The following is an 18,042-nucleotide window of genomic DNA, read 5'->3' on the forward strand; positions in this document are numbered from 1 at the left end:
GCTTGGCGAAGTGGGCGTGCATTGCAGTGCACGCTGTCTCAGAGCAATGTACGAGCCAAGCGAGCGCAACCTGCGCGAGAGAACCTCAGCAAGAACGGCGGCGACTGGACCTTGGCCTTCTCAATCTGCTTTCGACGACGCACTCGTCGAGCGTACGTCAAGGAACAGTGCAGACCAGCTGCAATGCACATAAGAAGACGACAGACGCCCAGAAATCCCGTGTGACCTCTGAACTGCCCAACACAGCCCGCGTCGCTCAGCCGGATCCGACGCCCGAAAAGGCGTACTGGTCGTTCCGCTTGCCTGTGAAGCGCCACGACACGCCCTGCACAACATCGTTCTTGCTGTTCGTCTTGCGTCCGAGCAGGCCCGCGAAAGAGTCGTAGATGACGTCCATCGAGGTGGGCGTGCGCACCCAGGCATCGTCGAACGCGTCGGCTACAGACAATGATGCAGTCAGTTCCGGCAAGCATGCAATGCACAGGTTGTGAGAAGGGCGTACCGACGTAGAGCGTCACCGAGTTGCCGTTGGGCGCCGTGACGACTGCCTCGAGGCCGCAGTAGGCCTTGCGAGCTGCCATGGCATCGCCGCCGAAGTCGGCTAGCATGCGCTTGAGCGAGATGGCAAAGCCCGGCACAGCATCGTTATAGGGATAGTAGCACCAGCTGTGGCCTGTGGCAGCGGTGAAGGCACGGCCATGTCAGTCCTCGTCCGCTGGTTATGGGGACTCGAGAAGAACGCACCGTTCGTCACATCCTTCGGGTCGTTCGTGTGATACCACGAAGCGATTGAACCCGTGTTGGTCCCGAGGAAGCTCTTGACGCCGCTGGAAGAGAGCGCGTTCGACGAGGTCGCCGCGAGCTGGACCACGTTACTCTTGCTCGCCGCCTTGGTAGCGACCTTCTTGGCGATGCACTTCGAGCCAGACTTTGCGTAGCCGCTCTTACAGGCTGCGAGATCCCAGTCGTCAGTATCGTCGCGCGGGAAGAAGGAGAGTCTGCGGGAGGGACGCACTCCACGAGCACTTCTTGCTCGCGCACACGCGCTGCGCGTTGGCGGGGACGGCCAGCTTCGCACACTGGCTGACCTTTGTGCACGCTTTGGTCGCGCGCTTCTCGAGCGCAGCAAGCGGTCCCGCTGACAAGGGGCGAGCAGCGGTTAGTCTTGACGCCTGCAGGGAAGGCGGAAAGCATGCGACGTACCGGTCTCTTCGACGAGCGTCGTGTTGCCTAGCTCCATCGCCTCGTTCAAGACGGCGACAGGGGCGGCGGACGACAGAACCGGAGCCAAGGCGGCAAAGACGGAGAGGAAAAGCGAGGCGTGCATGGCAGCAAAGCAGTCTCAGGCAGAGCTGGCTTCGTCGGCAGATAGGGGCACGAGCAGGTCGAGGCTGGTGAGAACGAGAAGCAAGAGCAAAGCACAAAGCGCCGCTGCATGCGGCTCTCGAGCGTTGACTGTCGCAGCACACCACCCTCAAAACCTGGTCCCTCTCCTCGCTTGCAAGCACCCCCGTCCGCTCGCTCGCCGCGGATCCTCGCACACTTGATCAGGGCGACTGGAGCCGGCTCGTGCTCGTCGAATGCCGGTATAGAACAATCGCTGACAGCCGATCAGACGGCGAAGAGGCCCGGATGCGTGCGCGAGACACGCCCTGAAAATGTGAGGGGAGGTCGAGGCCTCGCTTAGCCGGAGCGAACGACCGCGCATCCAGCGGTGCGGGTGGCCAGCGACTGTGTCTAGGGTCCGCTATGAGCATTCCAGGCGGCCGCGCCAGGTCCGAAATCCGCGAAGGGGAGAAGCGAGATCGCGAGACAGGGGGGCGCCGGTGGGCACGACGCGCCGAGTCGACGAGACGCAAGCGCCCGAGCAGACCGTCGGCGTGCTGGGAAGAGTCCGCACAGCTATCGCTCAACGTTGATCGGGAAAGAGCGCAGGGGCGGTGGGTAAACACCAGCGGCGAAGAGGTGATCGCCCGGCAGCGCTTGCAACGGCCTCTGGCATGTGAACCTGGCACCTCGATGCTCTCGCTAGGGAACAAGTAGCTTGTGTCGACCGTCGCGAGGAGAGACGCGCTGAGCGAGGTGTGTGCAACGAGGGCAAGGAGCGACGAGGAGCAGGGCTTGGCGAGGGTCTGCGATGTCTCCGAGTGCGATTCTTGCGAAAAGATCACGATAGCCGTCTACACTCTACGGGTCTACTCGTCCACCTGCAGCCCATCGCCCCTGTTTGACCCGTCGGCGTTCCGGGCGTCGGCTACCTGCCTCGGACTGAAGACGCCGGCAGAGAGGTTCGGGCGGACGACTCGGCGACCGAATTGCTCGAGGCAGCACAACGAGACGTGCTGAGCGGCGTGGTACGGTGGTTAGGGCTTCAATGCCCTGCTATCGGCGCAGGGAAGAAGCGCAGTCTGTCGGTGTGAGAACATGAGTATTGGTCCACGAGCAAGCAAAGCGAATATGCACACACCACCACCAGCGCACAGCTGCACAGGAGCCTCAGACCGCCCGCTTGACCTTCCGCCACACGAGGAGCGGCCTGCTGAACCCGCCCTCCTCGCGCTCGATCTGCTGCTCGAGCACGAACCCGACCTCGCGCATCTCGGCGTCGAACGGCGGGCGCAGCTCGAGCGTCTTGAAAGTCTCGCGGAGGTCCTTGTTGCGCTTGACGGCGCGCTTGTAATTGTCCCATTCTTGCGCTGCGGGGTGCGGATGGATGTAAGCGAGGACTCCAGACAAGCAGCGCGGACGAGTGGCACAGCGCAAAGATCGGCAGATTGCACCGCAGAACAGTGGCTCACGTTCGACGATGACGACGCCGTCTATCGGTAGGAAAGCGTGCAGCGAGCGGAAGAGCCGCCGCATGCCGTCGTCGCCGTTGTGCAGGTGCAGCCATTTCGTGATCGAGAAGAGCGTGACGACGTCGACCTTCTCGACGCTCGGCTTAAAACGCTCGAACCAGCCCTCTTCCATGACGTTGGCTTGGCGGAACTCGACTCGCGGGTCGTCAGGTGCCAGTCCTCGCTCGAGAGCCGCCTTTTGCGCGTCGTCGATCAAGAGTGGGTCGATGTCGACGCCGGCGACTGCTCGCGCGCCGAGGAGGAGAAGCGCGTCGAGAGCAATCTTGCCAGAGTTTGTCCCGATGTCGAGCAAGGTCTTTTCGCGGAAAAGTGCCGGGTCGAGGAGAGCAAGGCGGCCGTCGAGCTGGTCCGCTGGGGGCGCGTCGGGCTGGGTCGTGCCCGAGCGGAAAGAGTAGTAGCTGCGGTAGTTGCCGTACGGCCATTCTTGGCGGTGGTTCTGCTTGTTCTTTGCCGAGTTGGTGAGTGAGGGAGGAGGAGCCGGTGTCGCAACGACGGCGGGGGCGGTCCTGTCGAGGCAAGGTCAGCTCGAGTCGTCCAGTGTGAAGCTCTGGCACGCACTCGCTGGCCATGTCTGCGGTCGAGGGCGAGTGGGCCAGAGCCAGACTTGGTGCACCGCCTTGTGCCTTCCGTCCACACCGCCTTCCCGCCACCGCTCGGCTCTAGAGGGCTGCTCTTTGCTTGTACCGGACAGAGAGACGCTATTGAGTGTGCCTCGGCTGGTCTCACAGCCTCGGTCCGCCTGCGTCTCGCCGCACACCTTCATCGCCTCGAGCGGGCGTCATGGGCAGACTCATCCCGCCAGACCCGCGTGCGTTCTCTGACGCACTGCGGTCGACGCGAGAAGACTGGCGCTGACCCGCCCTCGTGTCCCAGCGCCTCGTCTAAGCGCCTTCTCGCCGGCTTCCACCTCGTCCTCGGCCGCCCCACCCGATCCTCCTTCCGGCTGGGTCGACCACATAATCCATGCAGACCGACCGCAGCCCGAGGCCAGTGCAGACTCGCATCGACTGCATCCAAGCCTCGACTTCGCCCGATCCGACGTTACCTCGACTACGTCCGCCCGAGGGGCGAGCGGTTCGGCAGGCGCAACCGACTATGGACTGCCCAGCCTGTCCCTCTTCGAATCCGCCCCTCCGCCTGTCCCTTTCGACAGTCCTTCCCCAGCCTCGACTGCAGGTTGGTCCCGCTGGCTTGACGAACGGCGCACTGCCCGACGCGCCTGGCGCGGCAGCCGTCCGACGGTTCCTGCGCCGTCGGCCCCGTCCGCAACGTACGAGTCTGCGGCGGCGAGCCTACAGCGACTGAGAGAGTCCGCCGAGCAGCTTCGTGGAGTCGAGACTCGCCTCGAGGGTGTTCGCCGTTCAACCAGCTCGGTTGCGCACCGTCTCCCGCCGGCGATTTCGAGTGCGAGCGGGGCTTCCCCGACGCGGTCACGCTTCACCGCCTCCAGCTCATCGTCTGAACCCTTATCGAGCTTCACTGGCTCGCTCGACCAGCCGCGACGCGCACTCGAGGAGGTTCGCCAGCGCCTCGACGACTCGCGGCGGCAAGTCGCAGCTGCAGCGTCCGACGCCGAGCAGCGGTCCGACGAGTCGCTCAGCCTGACTGAGCGCGCCGAGGCAAGCGCGCGAGAAAGCCTCGAGCGCACGGTCGACTTTGCGACCCGCCTCGACCAGCTCGCGCAGACGCTCAACGCTATCGCACAGCGCGCCACTGCTCTCTCGCCCGACTTGGACGCGCTCACGTCCGACGCTTTGCCCTCCTCGCCGGACTCGCTCACGAGCGCGAGCAGGACGGACAGCATGCGCCACACGATCCGGCAGCTCATCCTCGCCTCGCGGCGCGTCTCGGCTGCCGTCGACCGGCATCGTGAAAGCGTGGCCTCTGCTTCGGCTGCGGCAGCCCCCGCTCCCGCCTCGCCGCCCGTACCTGCACCCGCAGTCCACGCCCGCATGCCCGTCATCCTGCCCTCGCCCATCGCGCGGCCCTCGTCCACCTCGTTCCTCGCCCCGCCCGACCCGCTCTCCTCCCCCTCGCGGCGCTTCACCGCCTCGCCCCTCCCTCTCTCCCCGCTCTCGCCCGCTCCAGCCCCCGTGCGCGAGAACTACGCCGGCGAGCACGCCCAACTCGAGCGCATCGCCGCGCTGCAGCGCGACATCCAGTACCGCGCGTCCGAGCTGCGGCAGCTGCGGCTGCGCGGGCGCGAACTCGAGCGCGAGGGGAGAAGGGTCGCGCTCGACGGAGCGGAAGCGGTGGCAGCGGGAGGGGGAGAGGGCGACGAGGGCGAGAAGGAGGAGGACGACGAGGACGACGGGCAAGAGGGGGCGCGCGAAGGCGGCGCTCCGCTCGCGCGCGCGTTGCGTCTCCCGCGCGCGGAGCTGTTCGCGGGCGCGAGCGAGACGTCTCCGAGGCGCCAGAGGGTCGCCGCTGCGGAACACCGAGCGGAGGGGACAGGGCCGAAGAGAAGCACGACGCTGGCGGAGGCCCGGCGCGACTACGGGGTGTGGGCTTTCTGCGGAAGGTGAGACGGATGACGCTGGATTGTACCCTATATTGTTGTTGCTACTTTGCGTGCCTCTTCCTCTCACAATTCCGCGGTTTGTGATCTTAGCGAGCGATACAGAGCTATGCGCAGTGAGTGACAAGTAACGACGAGGAAGGTAGAGAGATGCGAGGAGATGCGAGGAAAAATGCGAAGATCGAGGCAACAGACGAGGGGGACGAGAGACGTGCAAGCGAGAGGGTATGCGGAACAAACGAGGCATAAGTCAAAACGGGATGGGGAACAAGGGAAGCCCGCTGGGGAGGACGGTGAACATGAAAGATCAGAGAGTGAGGGAAGCGACCGCTTTTGCGGTAGATGCCGTTGCATCGGCGCTCTTGACGAGCGTTTTGCTGAATTCGAGCATGTCGGCCGCGAGGGCGCGCAAGCTCGAACCAGATTTGACGAGCCAGTGGTCGACCTGACCAGAGGTGAGCACAGACGAGTGCTCGCCAAGCGTGCTGTCGAGGCCGGAGATCGCGACAATGCGAGCGCGAGGACGGTCGAATGTCTGCTCGAGCTCGCGCATTCGCCGCGTCGCTTCGATGCCGTCTACCTCGGGCATCTGGATGTCGCCTGTGAAAGTTCGATCAATCACGGTCAGTTCAGGATGTGCCAGGGGCGCTGGAGCCGTGCAGCGGCAGAGCGAGAGAGCGCAACGCACACCACACGATGTTCGGCTCGAACGACTCGAACAGTTCGACCGCCTGAGCGCCACCACTCGCCTCGGCGTACTGGACGCGACGCGACTTGAGGTAGGTGACGAGAATACGGCGGGCGATGGGGTTGTCGTCCACTACGAGGCATCGGATGCGCTCGGCGGCGGGAACGTCCGCATGTTGCATGGCAGAGCCTGGCGAGACCGCATCCGGCAAAGGAGAGGGGTCGGAAGCCGAGCGCGCGGCAGAAGGCGGAGACGCCTTGTCGGGCGAGGGCAGAGGAGTTGCGCTGCGAGACGCCGTTCGGCTTTGCGGGTCGAACAGTGCAGCAAGCTCCTCCGAGAGATTGCGGACCTTGCCGACCCGATGCTGATCGATCGGAGACGCCGAGAGAATCTCGAGCGGGATCGTCACGGTTGCTGTCGTCCCTCGCTTGAGAGCGGAACGATACCGCAGCGTACCGCCGAGGCGCTTGACGATCGACTCTGCGATGCTGACACCCAGGCCGGCGCCATTGGTAAATGAGTCTTCTTGGCGGAAGGCGACAAATCTGCGGAGCCTTCGTGCGTCAGCAGCAAATTGCGCACGGGCGAGATTGACGTGAACGCACAGACAGTCGCGCAGGAACTCGGGAGCCATTCCTTTGCCCGTGTCGGCGACCTCAAACGTGATATGGTGAGTTCCTTGATCGCACGTATCGTCGTTCATCGAGAGCGTGAAGGTGATAGAACCTTGTGAGGTGAACTGCAAGCGAGCCGTCAGTAATGCTATCACATACGGCGAGGAATTCACGCAGGCGCACCTTGAGAGCATTTCCGAACAGGTTGATCAAGACGCGCTTGAGGCCGCCAACATCGACCTTGGCCTGCACACGAGCGGGCAAGTTCGACTTGAGAAGAATATCGACCTTTTCGACCGCCGACGAATCGCCGACCCGCTCCTCGGCGCGAATGGCGGCGAGGCGCTTAGCCTTGTGGAAACAAGACTTGACGACGTCGATGCAAAGCGCCTCGAGCTCAACGGGAACCAGCTTGACCTTCGCCTTCGCCTGCGAATGGGCGTCGCTGAGCTTACTCAGGTCGAGCGTGTCGTCGAGCACCTCGCGCAGAGACGTCAAGCACGTTTCGGCAACGTCGAGAAGCGGTTCTGAGAAACATGGCAATCCAGGAGTCAGCCTGATGACCGCTCAGATTGAGAAGAAAGGAGCGCACCGATCGTCTGGAGCGCCGAAGGTTCCGTCATCGTGCGGATGAGCTCAAGCTGACTACCGATGGCGAACATAGGTGTGCGAAGCTCTGGTGCAGATACTGATCGTCAGCAAGGGCATACGGAGGGCAGGCGAATGCGAATGCGCACCGTGCGACACCTGCGAGACGAAAGCGAGTTTCGCCTGGTCGGCCGCGAGAATCTTCTCCTGTAGCAAGCCCGCCACGAGCATAGCTCCAACCCCCTGGACGAACTTGGCATCGGCCGACTCGAACTGAAAATGCTTCTGGCGGCTGCCCACGACGACGTAGAGGGTCGGCTCGCCCTCGTGGTCGAAAACGGGGGCGCCAATAACGGCCGTCACGTCCGGTGCGAGGATGTTGACAAGCGGAGTTGTGGGAACGGGGCTAGATGTAGTTGCCGAAGGAAGCGGTGCATGAAAAGTCGTTTCGCCCGTCTGCCACGAGCTCGTCTCGTCAACAGAGCTCTGGTCGAATTTCCGAAAGAATGAAAGCGCACCTTGTGCCACTCTCTCAGTGCCTGCGTAATAGCCTCGAGACCGGCCTGGCTATTGACGCGCTTCTCCCACTCCTCCTTGTGACGCTGAGCTGTCTCATATGACCTGCCGCATTCGACGTCCATGATGGCGAGGGAACCAGGACCGTGTACGCTCGAATCGCGGCGACGAGCACCGGTGCTGTGTCGCAGACGATTGAAGGTGGATCGGGAAGAGAAAGGAGTGCTTGTTGGCGTTTGCGGACGCGATGGCTCGGGTGACGCGACACCTGGTCCCGCAGACGTCGGAGTAGCAGGCGGCGTGTCGGAAGACGGCCCGTTGAAGGAGCGCAAGTCGAGAATGAAGGCGAAGTCCGAACTTGTATGCTCCGCAAGCTTCGTCGCCATGCCGGACAGGTCACACGGCAGGTCGTTCGGGTTCGACAACATGTTGCGGGAAGGGAAGACGATGAGCGCGCCAAAGAGTTCGCTAAGGTAATCCTGCCGCCGCTGTGCAATTCGGCGGCGCTCCTGCTCGAACGCGAGAATGAACTCCTTGCCCGCCATGCTCGCCAGCTTCTGCAGAATGCGCTGCTGTTTGTCGTTGAGCGGAGTGCGAGGTTCCGGGTCCATGAGGCAGACGGAGCCGATTGGCATCGTGTCGGCGCTCGCCACCTTGCGATCGAGGACTGGAAGGTAGATGTTGGAAGACGCGAAGAAGCGAACGGGGCCTTCTCCGTCGCGGACGAGCGGACCATGATGGAAGCGCCAATCCTCCAAAGCGTCGGGCACCTGAAAGCAATCCGAACCTTCGCGCTTGTTCATCGCATGCGGGCAGAACGAGTCGTTCTTCGGCACCGTGATGCGAGGGGCGTCGGCATCCGTCTCGTGCTTATCCCACCCGCTCGAAGCGACGAAGGCGACGTCTTTGTCCAGTACGACATTGATGACGGTACTGGGCACGTCGAAGATGTCGCGCGCCAGAATGGCGAGTTCATCGATAGCTGGTACCCGGCCGACATCGTATAGCGAGAAGCGGCGCAGGACGCGGCGGCGCTCCTCTTCCCGTCCCACTGTTCAATTCACAACGTCAGCAGGATGATCTGCGCTGTACGGTCTCAGGCATGCGTCGTATCGCAGGCCGGGGGACCGTCCCATCATCCGACAACGGCGTATCGGAAAGCGACGCACCGTCGAACAACGGGGGCATGTGTCCCATCTCGCGGTAGAACGCCTGCACATACGCGGGCGAGCCCTCCGCGCAGCCGTCGACGCTCGGTGGCGTGTTCCCTGCGTCCGCGCAGCCGTCGACGCTCGGAGGCGTGTTCCCTGCGCTGATCTCGCTCGGCTCGTAAGCCAACTCGGGCGGCTGCTCGAGCGGCGCGGCGCTCATGTTCTCGGCGCATGTCCCGTTCCGGTATCGCTCGTCGAGTTTGCCCCACGCTGCGGACAGCGTCGCAGCAATGGTCTCGCTCTGCGCGGGCACCATCGCGGAACGCTGGCCCACAGTAGATGATGGCGGCGCACGCATCACTGCGCTTGCGGCCCGTGTCGGCGTTCAGTGCCCGCAGCTGCAGGTAGCCAGCAAGACAGCAGGGCAGCAGTGCGTGTCTTGCAGTGAGGAGCAGGATCGCACGAGCAGACTGCTCGGAAGCCCCTGCCGCCTGCGAGGCCTCGCCTCGTTCCTGCCCGACCCCGGCAATCTGCGCCCCGCAAAACGCGGTTTTACCTGATCGGCTCGCGCCAACAGAGGTGGTTACACTGCCCTGATCCACCCTGCTAGGTGCGAAGCAGTAGTCCGAAATGCTGACCGGCGTAGAGGACCAAGCCCGAAAGAACCTTGAGAGACCGCCGGCGAGCGGAAGACTCGCAGAGCCCGACAGAGAGCGAGGGAGATCGTCGCTCCGCAAACACGTGTACGCTTGTCGATCGTCTCCCAGCGCCGCCCTTTGAGTTCGCCACGCCACCGGCACTCCTCGACCACGCAGAAGGCCCGTTCTGCTCGGGCGGTCTCGAGCGCCACTCTGCGGGTGCGGCTCCGCTCGCACGCTGGAACAAGCACAGCACTCATCCGCCAAGTAGATATCACCTGCGAGCACAGCTCACTTAGGCAAACGCGGAACGTAGAACGATGACCTCGTGTGGAGAAAATAAACGCGGAGCCTCGCCTCGGTTTCGATGCGAGCGAAGTGTTCTGGCGACGGCGGCGAGCAGCAGCAGGCACTGATGGTCGCACGTCTGATGGGTATATGGAAGCTGGTATAGCAGTAGGTACAGTGTGCGGCGGGAGGAAATGCTGTGCGAAAAGATGCGTACGGTCGAGGACGGAAGGGACACACACGCACGGCTCAGCCGCGCTCGACGATGTCCCAGCCGCTGTACACGGGAGATTCAGCGACCACGTTGTCGATCAGGAGCGGCAGTACGCACTGGTAGACCTGGTGGAGGACGTCAATGGCAAAGCGGCTGTAGGTGCTCTGCGGCGTGCCGACAAGCCCGCGTCCCCATGCCGCGATCTGCGCGTCGAGCTGCGGGTACAGGAACTGCGCGAGCGGCGTCTTGTCCTCTTTGTTGCGCAGGCGGTTGAGCCTCCCGAGCGCGGGCAGCGACCCGAAGTCGCCGAGGACGAATGTGCACGGGAACGAGTCGAAGAAGACGGCCAGATTCGGATCGTCGTGGGGCACTTTCGAGTCGGTGGCGATGTAGACGGGCGCATTAAAGGGCAGGAAGTGGGCGTCCGTGTACAGGTTGCCGCGGCAGGTGAGGGCGGACGACACGGGCGAGTCCGCGAGCGTGCGGATTTTGGGTAAAGGCGGAAGTGGAGCGTGGTGGTACGCGCCTTCACGCTGCGGTCGCGAGTTGGCGCGCTTGACAAGGGTCGAGTTGGCTTCCGGCGCAGGAAGCGCGTCGAGCCCGAGGTCGCGCCGCCGGATCCGCCTCCGTTCGCTCCGCTCGCGCATCTCGTCGCACACGCCCTGCTCTTGCTTCATCTTGTCGACGCAGAGCTTGTCCCACACGCCGCGCATGTTGTCGCGCGCGTTCTTCTGAAAGATGCCGTCGCCGACGCGGAGGTGCAGGCCGTAGTACCTGCCCTCGCCGCCGAGCTGGTCGCGCACCTGCGCCGTCACCTCGTCGACGAGCTCCGTGCGGAACACCATGGCTTTGCGGAACGTGCCGCGCGCGTCGTACCCCTCGTCGAGCGTGACGCGCATGCGGTTCGTGCCGAACATGGTGCCGACGTGCACGAGCTTGAACGCATCCGTATCGGCGCGCAGCTCGTCGATGTCGATGCGCTTGGTCCACTTGTCGAGCGGGTCGTCGTCGTCGCGCGAGTCGTAGAAGCGGTACTGGTACATGACGTCGTCCTGCAGCGAGTAAATGTCGCTGCGGCCGCCGCCGCGCGACGGCTTCACGCGCAGGTCGAGCTCGTCCTCGAGCCACGCCATGGACATGTTCCACCTGCGCTGGATCGGGACGAGCTTCTCGGCCCCGTCGAGGTCGACAAGAAAGCTCCAGTCGACGAGCGTCCAGTCCCAGAACCCGTCGCACTCGCGCGGAATCGGATCCGCCGTCGTGCCCTCGCCGTACTCGATGCAGTGCTCGAGGCCCTCCTTGCTCGCCATCTCGAGGCGGCGCTGGAGCTTGCTGAACGAAATGTAAGGGATGGCGTGGCCGAGCCAGACGGGCGGAAGGAGGAGTGTGCGCTTGAGGAGGTACGCGAGCGTGAGGGCGTTCTCGAGCGAGATGCGCTGGTTGTGGTAGCCCGAATGTGGCGAGTATGCGAGATAGCGACCGGCAAAGGCAGGATCGGCGCTGGTGTGGGCGGCGAGGTGCTCGGGACGAACGACAACATCGATGGGACCCGTATCGGGGGGCGCTTTGGCGGGCGGTGGCGGCGCTTTTGGAGGTCCAGGAGCGGGAAGCGCTTCTGGTAGCGCTGCTACAGCGTCCTGCTTCTCCTCCGCGAGCTCTTGCACCGGTGCTGCCCGTTCAGGCGGGACGAGCGGCTCGTCGAGCACCACCTCCTTGATCTCGCCTCGGCCCCTTGACTGCCAGAGCAGCACACCGGCCACGACAGCAACGAGGAGCATCCACCGCGCCCTCCCGCCGCGCAGCCTGCCGCCGAGCACGGCGCGCACTCCGCCTGCACCGCCTCGAGGCGAGACTCCTGCGGGTGCCCCTCCCGCCGAGCTGTAGAGCGGGAGCCCAGCGCCGGCCGAGTTGCGCTTCGAGCTGCGGAGCTGCCAGCGCTCGTCGTCGTCTGCCGCGTGCGTCGGCGACGGTGCGCCGGGGAGTCGCTGTCGGGGCGAGGAGGGGGCGCGGGTCGACGTCGAGAGCGAATGCCGCCGGTCGTGGTCGGGCGCAGTGTCGACCGTCAGCGTCGGCGGCGGGAGGCGCTGCATCCTCGCTTGCGACTGTGCGGCGCGAAGCAGACGACGAAGTGAGCGCGACTCGACGAGAAACGGGAAGCGGTGCGAGCGGACCACTTGCTCAAGGGGCGATCCTGCGGCCTAGTTGGTCGAACAGGCAGCCTGGCGGAGGCTCCCTCTTCTCTAAAGCGCACAAAGCGGCGTGAGCGACTCGGCGACGGAGATGTGAGCGAATTGTCTATGGACAACGTCTACGACCCTCGCGTATCTCGTGCTGAAAGCTGCTCAAGGCTATAGGCATGCATACGAGCTATCCCTCACCAATTCCACTGAAAAGCAACGCTGCTCAACTTTTTGTACGGTGTCCTCGTCTCGGTGCAGCAGTATTCCGGGCGACGGACACCATCAATGCAGACTGATTCCATTCACTCGCTAGTATATACTGCCTACTGCACCTACTGCTCGCGCTCCTTGCTGGTGAGCCGCGAGAAGGGCGGAGTCCGGCGCAGAGCGGTGTCGGGCGCTGCTCGGGTCGCTCTTGCGGTCCTCAGACACGGCGCGCTGACCTGCGCTTAACACCACCAAGAAAAGAGTTGCATGCAGAAGCACGAGACACGCGATTCACATGAAGCAGCGTCGAATTGTTGGTTTGGGTGTCCTCGCTCGCAAGGCAGGGGTTCTGCTGTAATCACGGGGCGACGAGTGAGCCCTCTGGCAGCGCACTAGCTTCGAATGGTCCGCGGTAGCACAAAGCAACGTAAAGCAAGCAGCGCCGATCGAGTGTCGCCAGGAAGCGGCTGTCGGAGAGGGGCAAGAGGTCCGGCAGGACGTGCGAAGCATTGCATCGACTGCAGCACCCCGAGGATGGCCAGTCAGATCACTGACAATGCTTGAGCAGTGCAGGCGCCCTCGTCAGCTAGGCCGGTGACAGTCCGCGAGCGGTAGACGTTGCAACTGATGAGAATCGAGGAGTAGCAGGAAGCGACGTCGTGAGCAAGCGCAGGCTCGCACCTTCGCACAGCAGGTCCAAGAGTCCAGCAGAGCAGTGCAAGGCAGCTCACGGCGGCCCACGTGCGGTGTGAGCGGGCGGGCTGGCGAGGCTCTGCCCAAGCTGAGCTCGTCGGCGGTGCGGCGGTGCACCTCTCGCCGTCCGCCGCTTCCTCCCCGCCAGCCCGCGCAGATGGGCGGCTCGCAGCTCACCCAGCTCCGCGCAAAGCTCAAGGACCAGGGCCTCAGCCGCCAGTCCAACCCAAAGGACGCCCGCAAGCGCGCACGCCAGCGAAAGGACCTCTCGTCCGCATCCCAGCACCACCGTTCGGCAAAGCTCCAGGCCATCCACGACCAGCTCAACCTCTTCGATGTCCGCTCCGAAAAGTCAAAGTTCGCCGTCGTGACGAGGAAGGGCACAGAGGAGGGCGGCGTAAAGGGCATGCCGGGCAAGGCTCGCGCAGCAGGCATCGAAGCCGTGCGTCTAGTCTCGAGTGCATCTCGCAGTCCCTCAGAGCTGACCATGAGCCCTCCCGCAACTGCAGCGCAAGAAGACGCTCCTCCCGATGCTCGACGCCCGCACTCACGCCTCGACCTTCGTCGACCACCGCTTTGGCGAGTCATCGTCGAATCTCACGCCCGAGGAGAAGGCGCTCGAGCGCTTCACGGCCGAGCGCCAGTCGCGCCTGAGCAAGAAGGCGCGCTTCAACCTCGAGGACGACGACGAGGGCCTGGGCGACCTAACGCACGGTGGCCGCAAGCTCGGGTTTGGCGACGAGGACGAGCTCGAGGACGGTGGCTGGGGCGGATTGGGCGAGGGCGCGAACCGGGAACCGCTCATGAACCGACGCAAGATGGGCGCAGAACCGGAGGACGACGTGCGTTCACCTGTTCCGTCTGGGCTATGCACGCCATCCTGTCGCGCTCGTATCACCTGACGTGACCTTCTCTTCGAACGTACAGGACCCGGATCGCAAGAAGTCCCACGCCGAGATCATGAACGAGGTCATCGCCAAGTCGAAGGCCCACAAGGCTCGTCCCCTTCTCGCCTTTCTGTGCTCTTCGCTCTGCTGACAATGTGCATTCACCACAGGCCGAGCGACAGAAGCAAAAGTCGGCCGACGACGACGCCCGTCTCGAGCTCGATGAAGGCCTGAAGGACTTGCGTCGCCTTCTCGTCGGTGGTGCCAGTTCAGCGCCTCCTCAGCCCGCTGCAAGCTCGTCCAAGAGCGCGACGGTCGCTGTGGACGATGGTTCGGACGAGGACGAGGAGGACGAGGAGGACGACGAGGAGGATGAGGACGACGACGAGGACGACGAGGAAGGCGGCTCGGACGAAGACGGCAGCGACGCCGGCTCGACCTACGAGCTCAACGACGAGGAGCTCGAAGCCGCTCTCGCCGCGTCGTCGGCCAAGTCGGGCGTCGACCGCGACCTGCTGCGCAAGCTCATCGGCTCGGCCGCGGACGAGCGCTCGCCGACGCCCGAATCTTCCACCTCTGCCGTCCCCGCCGAGCGCCCGCCGCCCGCTGTCGGAGCGGCGGACGACGACGATTCAAAGGACCCGTACGACCTGTACGTGCGGCAGCTGGCGCTCGAGCCGCGCGCGCACGCGACAAACCGGCTCAAGACGCCGCTCGAGCTTGCGCAGGAGGCGGCCGAGCAGTTGCGCGCGCAGGAGGACCGCAGGCTCAAGCGCCAGCGGGGCGAGGCGGACTTGAGCAGCGACTACGAGGAGGGCGGGAAGGGGCGGAGGGAGAAGAAGAGGGCGCCGCAGGGGGACGACCTCGATGACGACTACCTCAAGGAGCAGTACGGCAGTGATGTCGAGGACGCAGAGGTCGACGCAGAGGACGGCGGCTTCGGCCAGGGTCTCGAGGGTGAGGGGATCGTCCTTGGCGAGGACGAGGATGAGGACCAGGCGGAAGAGGGTGCTGAGGACGAGGATGGCGAAGAAGAGGGAGACGAGGAGGACAGCGAGGAGGACGAGATGGACGTCGGCGACCTCGATGCGCCAGATTCGGACGACGAAGCGGCTGCGCAGGGTGACGACGAGGCGCTCGTTGCCTCGACCAGCACCAAGTTCGACCAGGCGGGCGAGCTCCCTTACACCTTCCCCTGCCCCTCGACGCACGCCGAGTTCGCCAAGCTCCTCAGCTCGTCCGGCGTCAAGGAGGAGGACACTGTCACCGTCGTCAAGCGCATCCGCACGCTGTACCACCCGGGTCTCGCCGAGGGCAACAAGGAGAAGCTCCAGGTGTTCGCCAACGTCCTCCTCGACCACGTCATCTTCCTCTGCGCCTCCCCCTCTCCCTCGACTTACCGCACCGTCAACTCGCTCCTCCCGCCCCTGCTCACTCTCACCCACGCCTACCCTCTCACCAGCGCGCCGCACTACGTCAAGAAGCTCTCGCTCATGCACAAGAACCTCCTGCGCGGCCTCGTGCGCGGCCCGCTCGAGCCGGCAGCCAAGACGTGGCCGGGCCTGCCCGAGCTGACGCTCCTCCGCCTCGTCGGCATGGTCTGGTCCACCTCCGACCTCTCGCACCCCGTTGCCGCGCCCGCCCAGCTCTTGACGGGCGAGTACCTCTCGCAGGCGCGCGTGCGCTCCCTGTCGGACCTCGCGAGCGGCCTCTTCCTCTGCACGCTCGCGGCGCAGTACGAGGCGCAGTCGAAGCGCGTCGTGCCCGAGGCCGTCAACTTCCTCTCGAACGCGCTCGCGCTCCTCCTCCCCGCCTCGAGTACCGTTGTCTCGGCCAAGGCGTTCCCGGGCAACTTCCCCGCCCCCGACGTCGCGCAGGAGCACACCAAGGCGCTCAAGCTGCGTTCGGCTGGCGCGCCGAACCCGCGTGAGACGGTCAACCTGGTCGAAGCGCTCGGCGCGAAGAACGGCAAGCTTGCGGCGCCGGCGGCTGAGCAGCTCAAGGTTGACCTTGCGGCGTCGGCACTGCGCCTCGTCGAGACCTACCGCGCCATGTACGCCGGCAGCGAGGCGTTCCCCGAGCTGTTCCAGCGGGTCGAGGCGGTGCTCAAGGCGGTCAAGGTGGACAAGCTGCCCGGAGGCTTGAAGGTGCGTCTCGGTGCCCTATCTGACACGGGCGCCCGCGAAGCTAACGCCGGCCGTCCCGCCTGCAGAGCGAGCTCGACACGACCCTCTCGGCGCTCTCGCGCGCGATCGGCTTTGCGCTCTCGTCACGCCGCCCGCTCACGCTGCAGCAGCACCGCGCGATTCCGCTCGCGACGTACCTGCCCAAGTTCGACGAAGGGTTCAACCCGAACCGGCGGTTCGACCCGGACTCGGAGCGCGCCGAGGCGAGCAAGCTCCGCGCGCTGTACCGCAAGGAGAAGAAGGGCGCCGTGCGCGAGCTGCGCAACGACAACCGCTTCTTGGCCGTCGAGGAGGCCAAGCGCAAGCGCGCCGACGACGCTCAGTACGAGAAGAAGGTACGCTCTAGCTTGCTTTCGTCTCTTCGCCTTGCGATTCCCCTTTTGACCTCGCATTACCCGTACTGCAGATCTCGAAGATCATGCGTGGCCTGCAGGACGAGCGTGCCGAGGAGAAGGCGCACGAGCGGACAAAGGCCAAGGGGCAGCGGAAGGACAAGGCGAGGTCAGGGCGGCGGTAGTCGGCGATCTGCGCGTGATTGCAGTGCGATTCCGTCTGCTGTCTGTCGTGCTGATCTGAGCGCGTCACTCTGCGGACTCCCCACGTTGCAGCGGGAAACGAGCGGCTCGTGCGCAGAAGCGAGCGCGGGAGGGGCGCGCAGGCCTCCTCTCCTCTTCGTTCTCGCCTGTTTGCTCGGGTCCGTGCAATGGGCAAGGAGCGCAAGGGTGTGCCGATCCGCGTGCGCAAGGCGGCGTGGCTCGAGGCTCGCTCCGAGTGGACCGCGGCCGAGGTGCGTCCGTCTCTGCTCCGCTTCTACGGTCGAATTTCGGCCTTTCGGTGGTGGGGGTCGACGCCTTGCTCAGTTCGGAAGGCCGGTCACTGCCGCGCTTGCCGCACACTCGGGCAGGGCAAGCGCTGCATCGGGGCGTCATTGGGCTTCGCGCTGTCTCCCTTCTCCTCGTCCTCGATGCATGGCTTCAGTCTGCTTTCTCCTTGGGTTGCCGGCGCTCAGCAATGCGCCATGCTTACGCACAGAACTCCGTCTCGCCCAACGCTCCGTGGCGCATCTTCCTCGACGCCCGCTACCGCGGCCTCACGGCCTTTCAAGCGCTGCAGCGCAAGACGCGCGACGACAACGACGTCGAGCCCGATCGCGGCTCAAGTCGCGACGACGAGGCGCTCGACAAGGCATATCGCCGCCTCAACCTGGCCCTCGACCGCCTCACCGTCCCCTGCCAGGTGCGCACGACGAGGATTCACGAAACGGACTGCTCCGCGAGACTTCCGTCGTACTGACTTTGCTCTTCGTGCTGGCGTCCGTTGAGATGCACTCAGTACTGGTCCGACCATCCGCATGAAGACGTCCTCGACAGCAAGGGGCACGACGTGCTTCTCGCCATGCTCGACGACCTCGAGTCGCGCTTCCGCCACCTTGCTGGCCTCAGCCCGCCGGCCAGCGTCGACGGTGACGATTGCGAGGAGAGCGATACGATGTCGAGCTTGACGACGATGCTCGTACGTGCTGCTCAGCTCGCAGCGAGAGATCAGGGTTGACCCGTCGCCTTCGCAGGAGGCGCAGGCGAGCCTCCTCGACGTGAGGACACGCTTGCTGGCTTCGACTTGGCCGTAGCCTCGCTGATGCGTTACTCAACAGTCACAGAGGTCTCCTTCACCGCATGTTCTCGCTCGTGCAGTCCCCGCCGAGACGCCTTCCTGGCCGGTGTGCTCATCTCATCTCCTGATGACGCAACGCTTGCTTACTGTGCCGAGAGCAGCACGATGGATCGGTTCTCCACCTATAATCACGCTCCGTACAGCC

The 18,042-nt window shown here is 64.6% G+C and overlaps 7 protein-coding genes across 7 annotated transcripts; 3 read left to right on the top strand and 4 right to left on the bottom strand.

Moving 5' to 3' along the window:
• Positions 1-256: 256 nt before the first annotated feature.
• On the bottom strand, positions 257-1,327 carry JCM10292_006139 (uncharacterized protein; the record flags this gene model as incomplete). Its single annotated transcript, XM_076647064.1, has 5 exons — positions 257-438; positions 503-673; positions 745-951; positions 1,016-1,138; positions 1,204-1,327. The coding sequence occupies 5 exons, from the start codon at positions 1,325-1,327 to the stop codon at positions 257-259; spliced, it is 807 nt and encodes a 268-aa protein (XP_076507402.1).
• Positions 1,328-2,496: 1,169 nt separating this feature from the next.
• JCM10292_006140 (uncharacterized protein) lies at positions 2,497-3,427 on the bottom strand (the record flags this gene model as incomplete). The annotated part of the gene is made up of 3 exons (XM_076647065.1): positions 2,497-2,696; positions 2,799-3,364; positions 3,417-3,427. The coding sequence occupies 3 exons, from the start codon at positions 3,425-3,427 to the stop codon at positions 2,497-2,499; spliced, it is 777 nt and encodes a 258-aa protein (XP_076507403.1).
• A 394-nt stretch (positions 3,428-3,821) lies between these two features.
• JCM10292_006141 (uncharacterized protein) lies at positions 3,822-5,383 on the top strand (the record flags this gene model as incomplete). The annotated part of the gene is made up of 2 exons (XM_076647066.1): positions 3,822-4,099; positions 4,309-5,383. 2 exons carry the CDS (start codon positions 3,822-3,824, stop codon positions 5,381-5,383), a joined length of 1,353 nt encoding a protein of 450 aa, XP_076507404.1.
• Positions 5,384-5,683: 300 nt separating this feature from the next.
• JCM10292_006142 (uncharacterized protein) lies at positions 5,684-9,249 on the bottom strand (the record flags this gene model as incomplete). Its single annotated transcript, XM_076647067.1, has 8 exons — positions 5,684-5,976; positions 6,065-6,609; positions 6,670-6,803; positions 6,862-7,205; positions 7,271-7,354; positions 7,416-7,722; positions 7,785-8,833; positions 8,952-9,249. The coding sequence occupies 8 exons, from the start codon at positions 9,247-9,249 to the stop codon at positions 5,684-5,686; spliced, it is 3,054 nt and encodes a 1,017-aa protein (XP_076507405.1).
• Positions 9,250-10,108: 859 nt separating this feature from the next.
• On the bottom strand, positions 10,109-12,163 carry JCM10292_006143 (uncharacterized protein; the record flags this gene model as incomplete). The annotated part of the gene is made up of 2 exons (XM_076647068.1): positions 10,109-10,136; positions 10,191-12,163. The coding sequence occupies 2 exons, from the start codon at positions 12,161-12,163 to the stop codon at positions 10,109-10,111; spliced, it is 2,001 nt and encodes a 666-aa protein (XP_076507406.1).
• Positions 12,164-13,310: 1,147 nt separating this feature from the next.
• Positions 13,311-16,743, top strand: NOP14 (snoRNA-binding rRNA-processing protein NOP14; the record flags this gene model as incomplete). Its single annotated transcript, XM_076647069.1, has 6 exons — positions 13,311-13,595; positions 13,663-13,995; positions 14,081-14,149; positions 14,211-16,187; positions 16,253-16,561; positions 16,633-16,743. The coding sequence occupies 6 exons, from the start codon at positions 13,311-13,313 to the stop codon at positions 16,741-16,743; spliced, it is 3,084 nt and encodes a 1,027-aa protein (XP_076507407.1).
• A 186-nt stretch (positions 16,744-16,929) lies between these two features.
• Positions 16,930-17,853, top strand: JCM10292_006145 (uncharacterized protein; the record flags this gene model as incomplete). Its single annotated transcript, XM_076647070.1, has 4 exons — positions 16,930-17,013; positions 17,259-17,462; positions 17,559-17,738; positions 17,794-17,853. The coding sequence occupies 4 exons, from the start codon at positions 16,930-16,932 to the stop codon at positions 17,851-17,853; spliced, it is 528 nt and encodes a 175-aa protein (XP_076507408.1).
• Between the last annotated feature and the right edge of the window lie 189 nt (positions 17,854-18,042).

Source organism: Rhodotorula paludigena, assembly GCF_050403205.1.
Source record: "Rhodotorula paludigena JCM10292 DNA, Rt_paludigena_JCM10292v1_ctg7, whole genome shotgun sequence".
Taxonomy (NCBI): domain Eukaryota; kingdom Fungi; phylum Basidiomycota; class Microbotryomycetes; order Sporidiobolales; family Sporidiobolaceae; genus Rhodotorula; species Rhodotorula paludigena.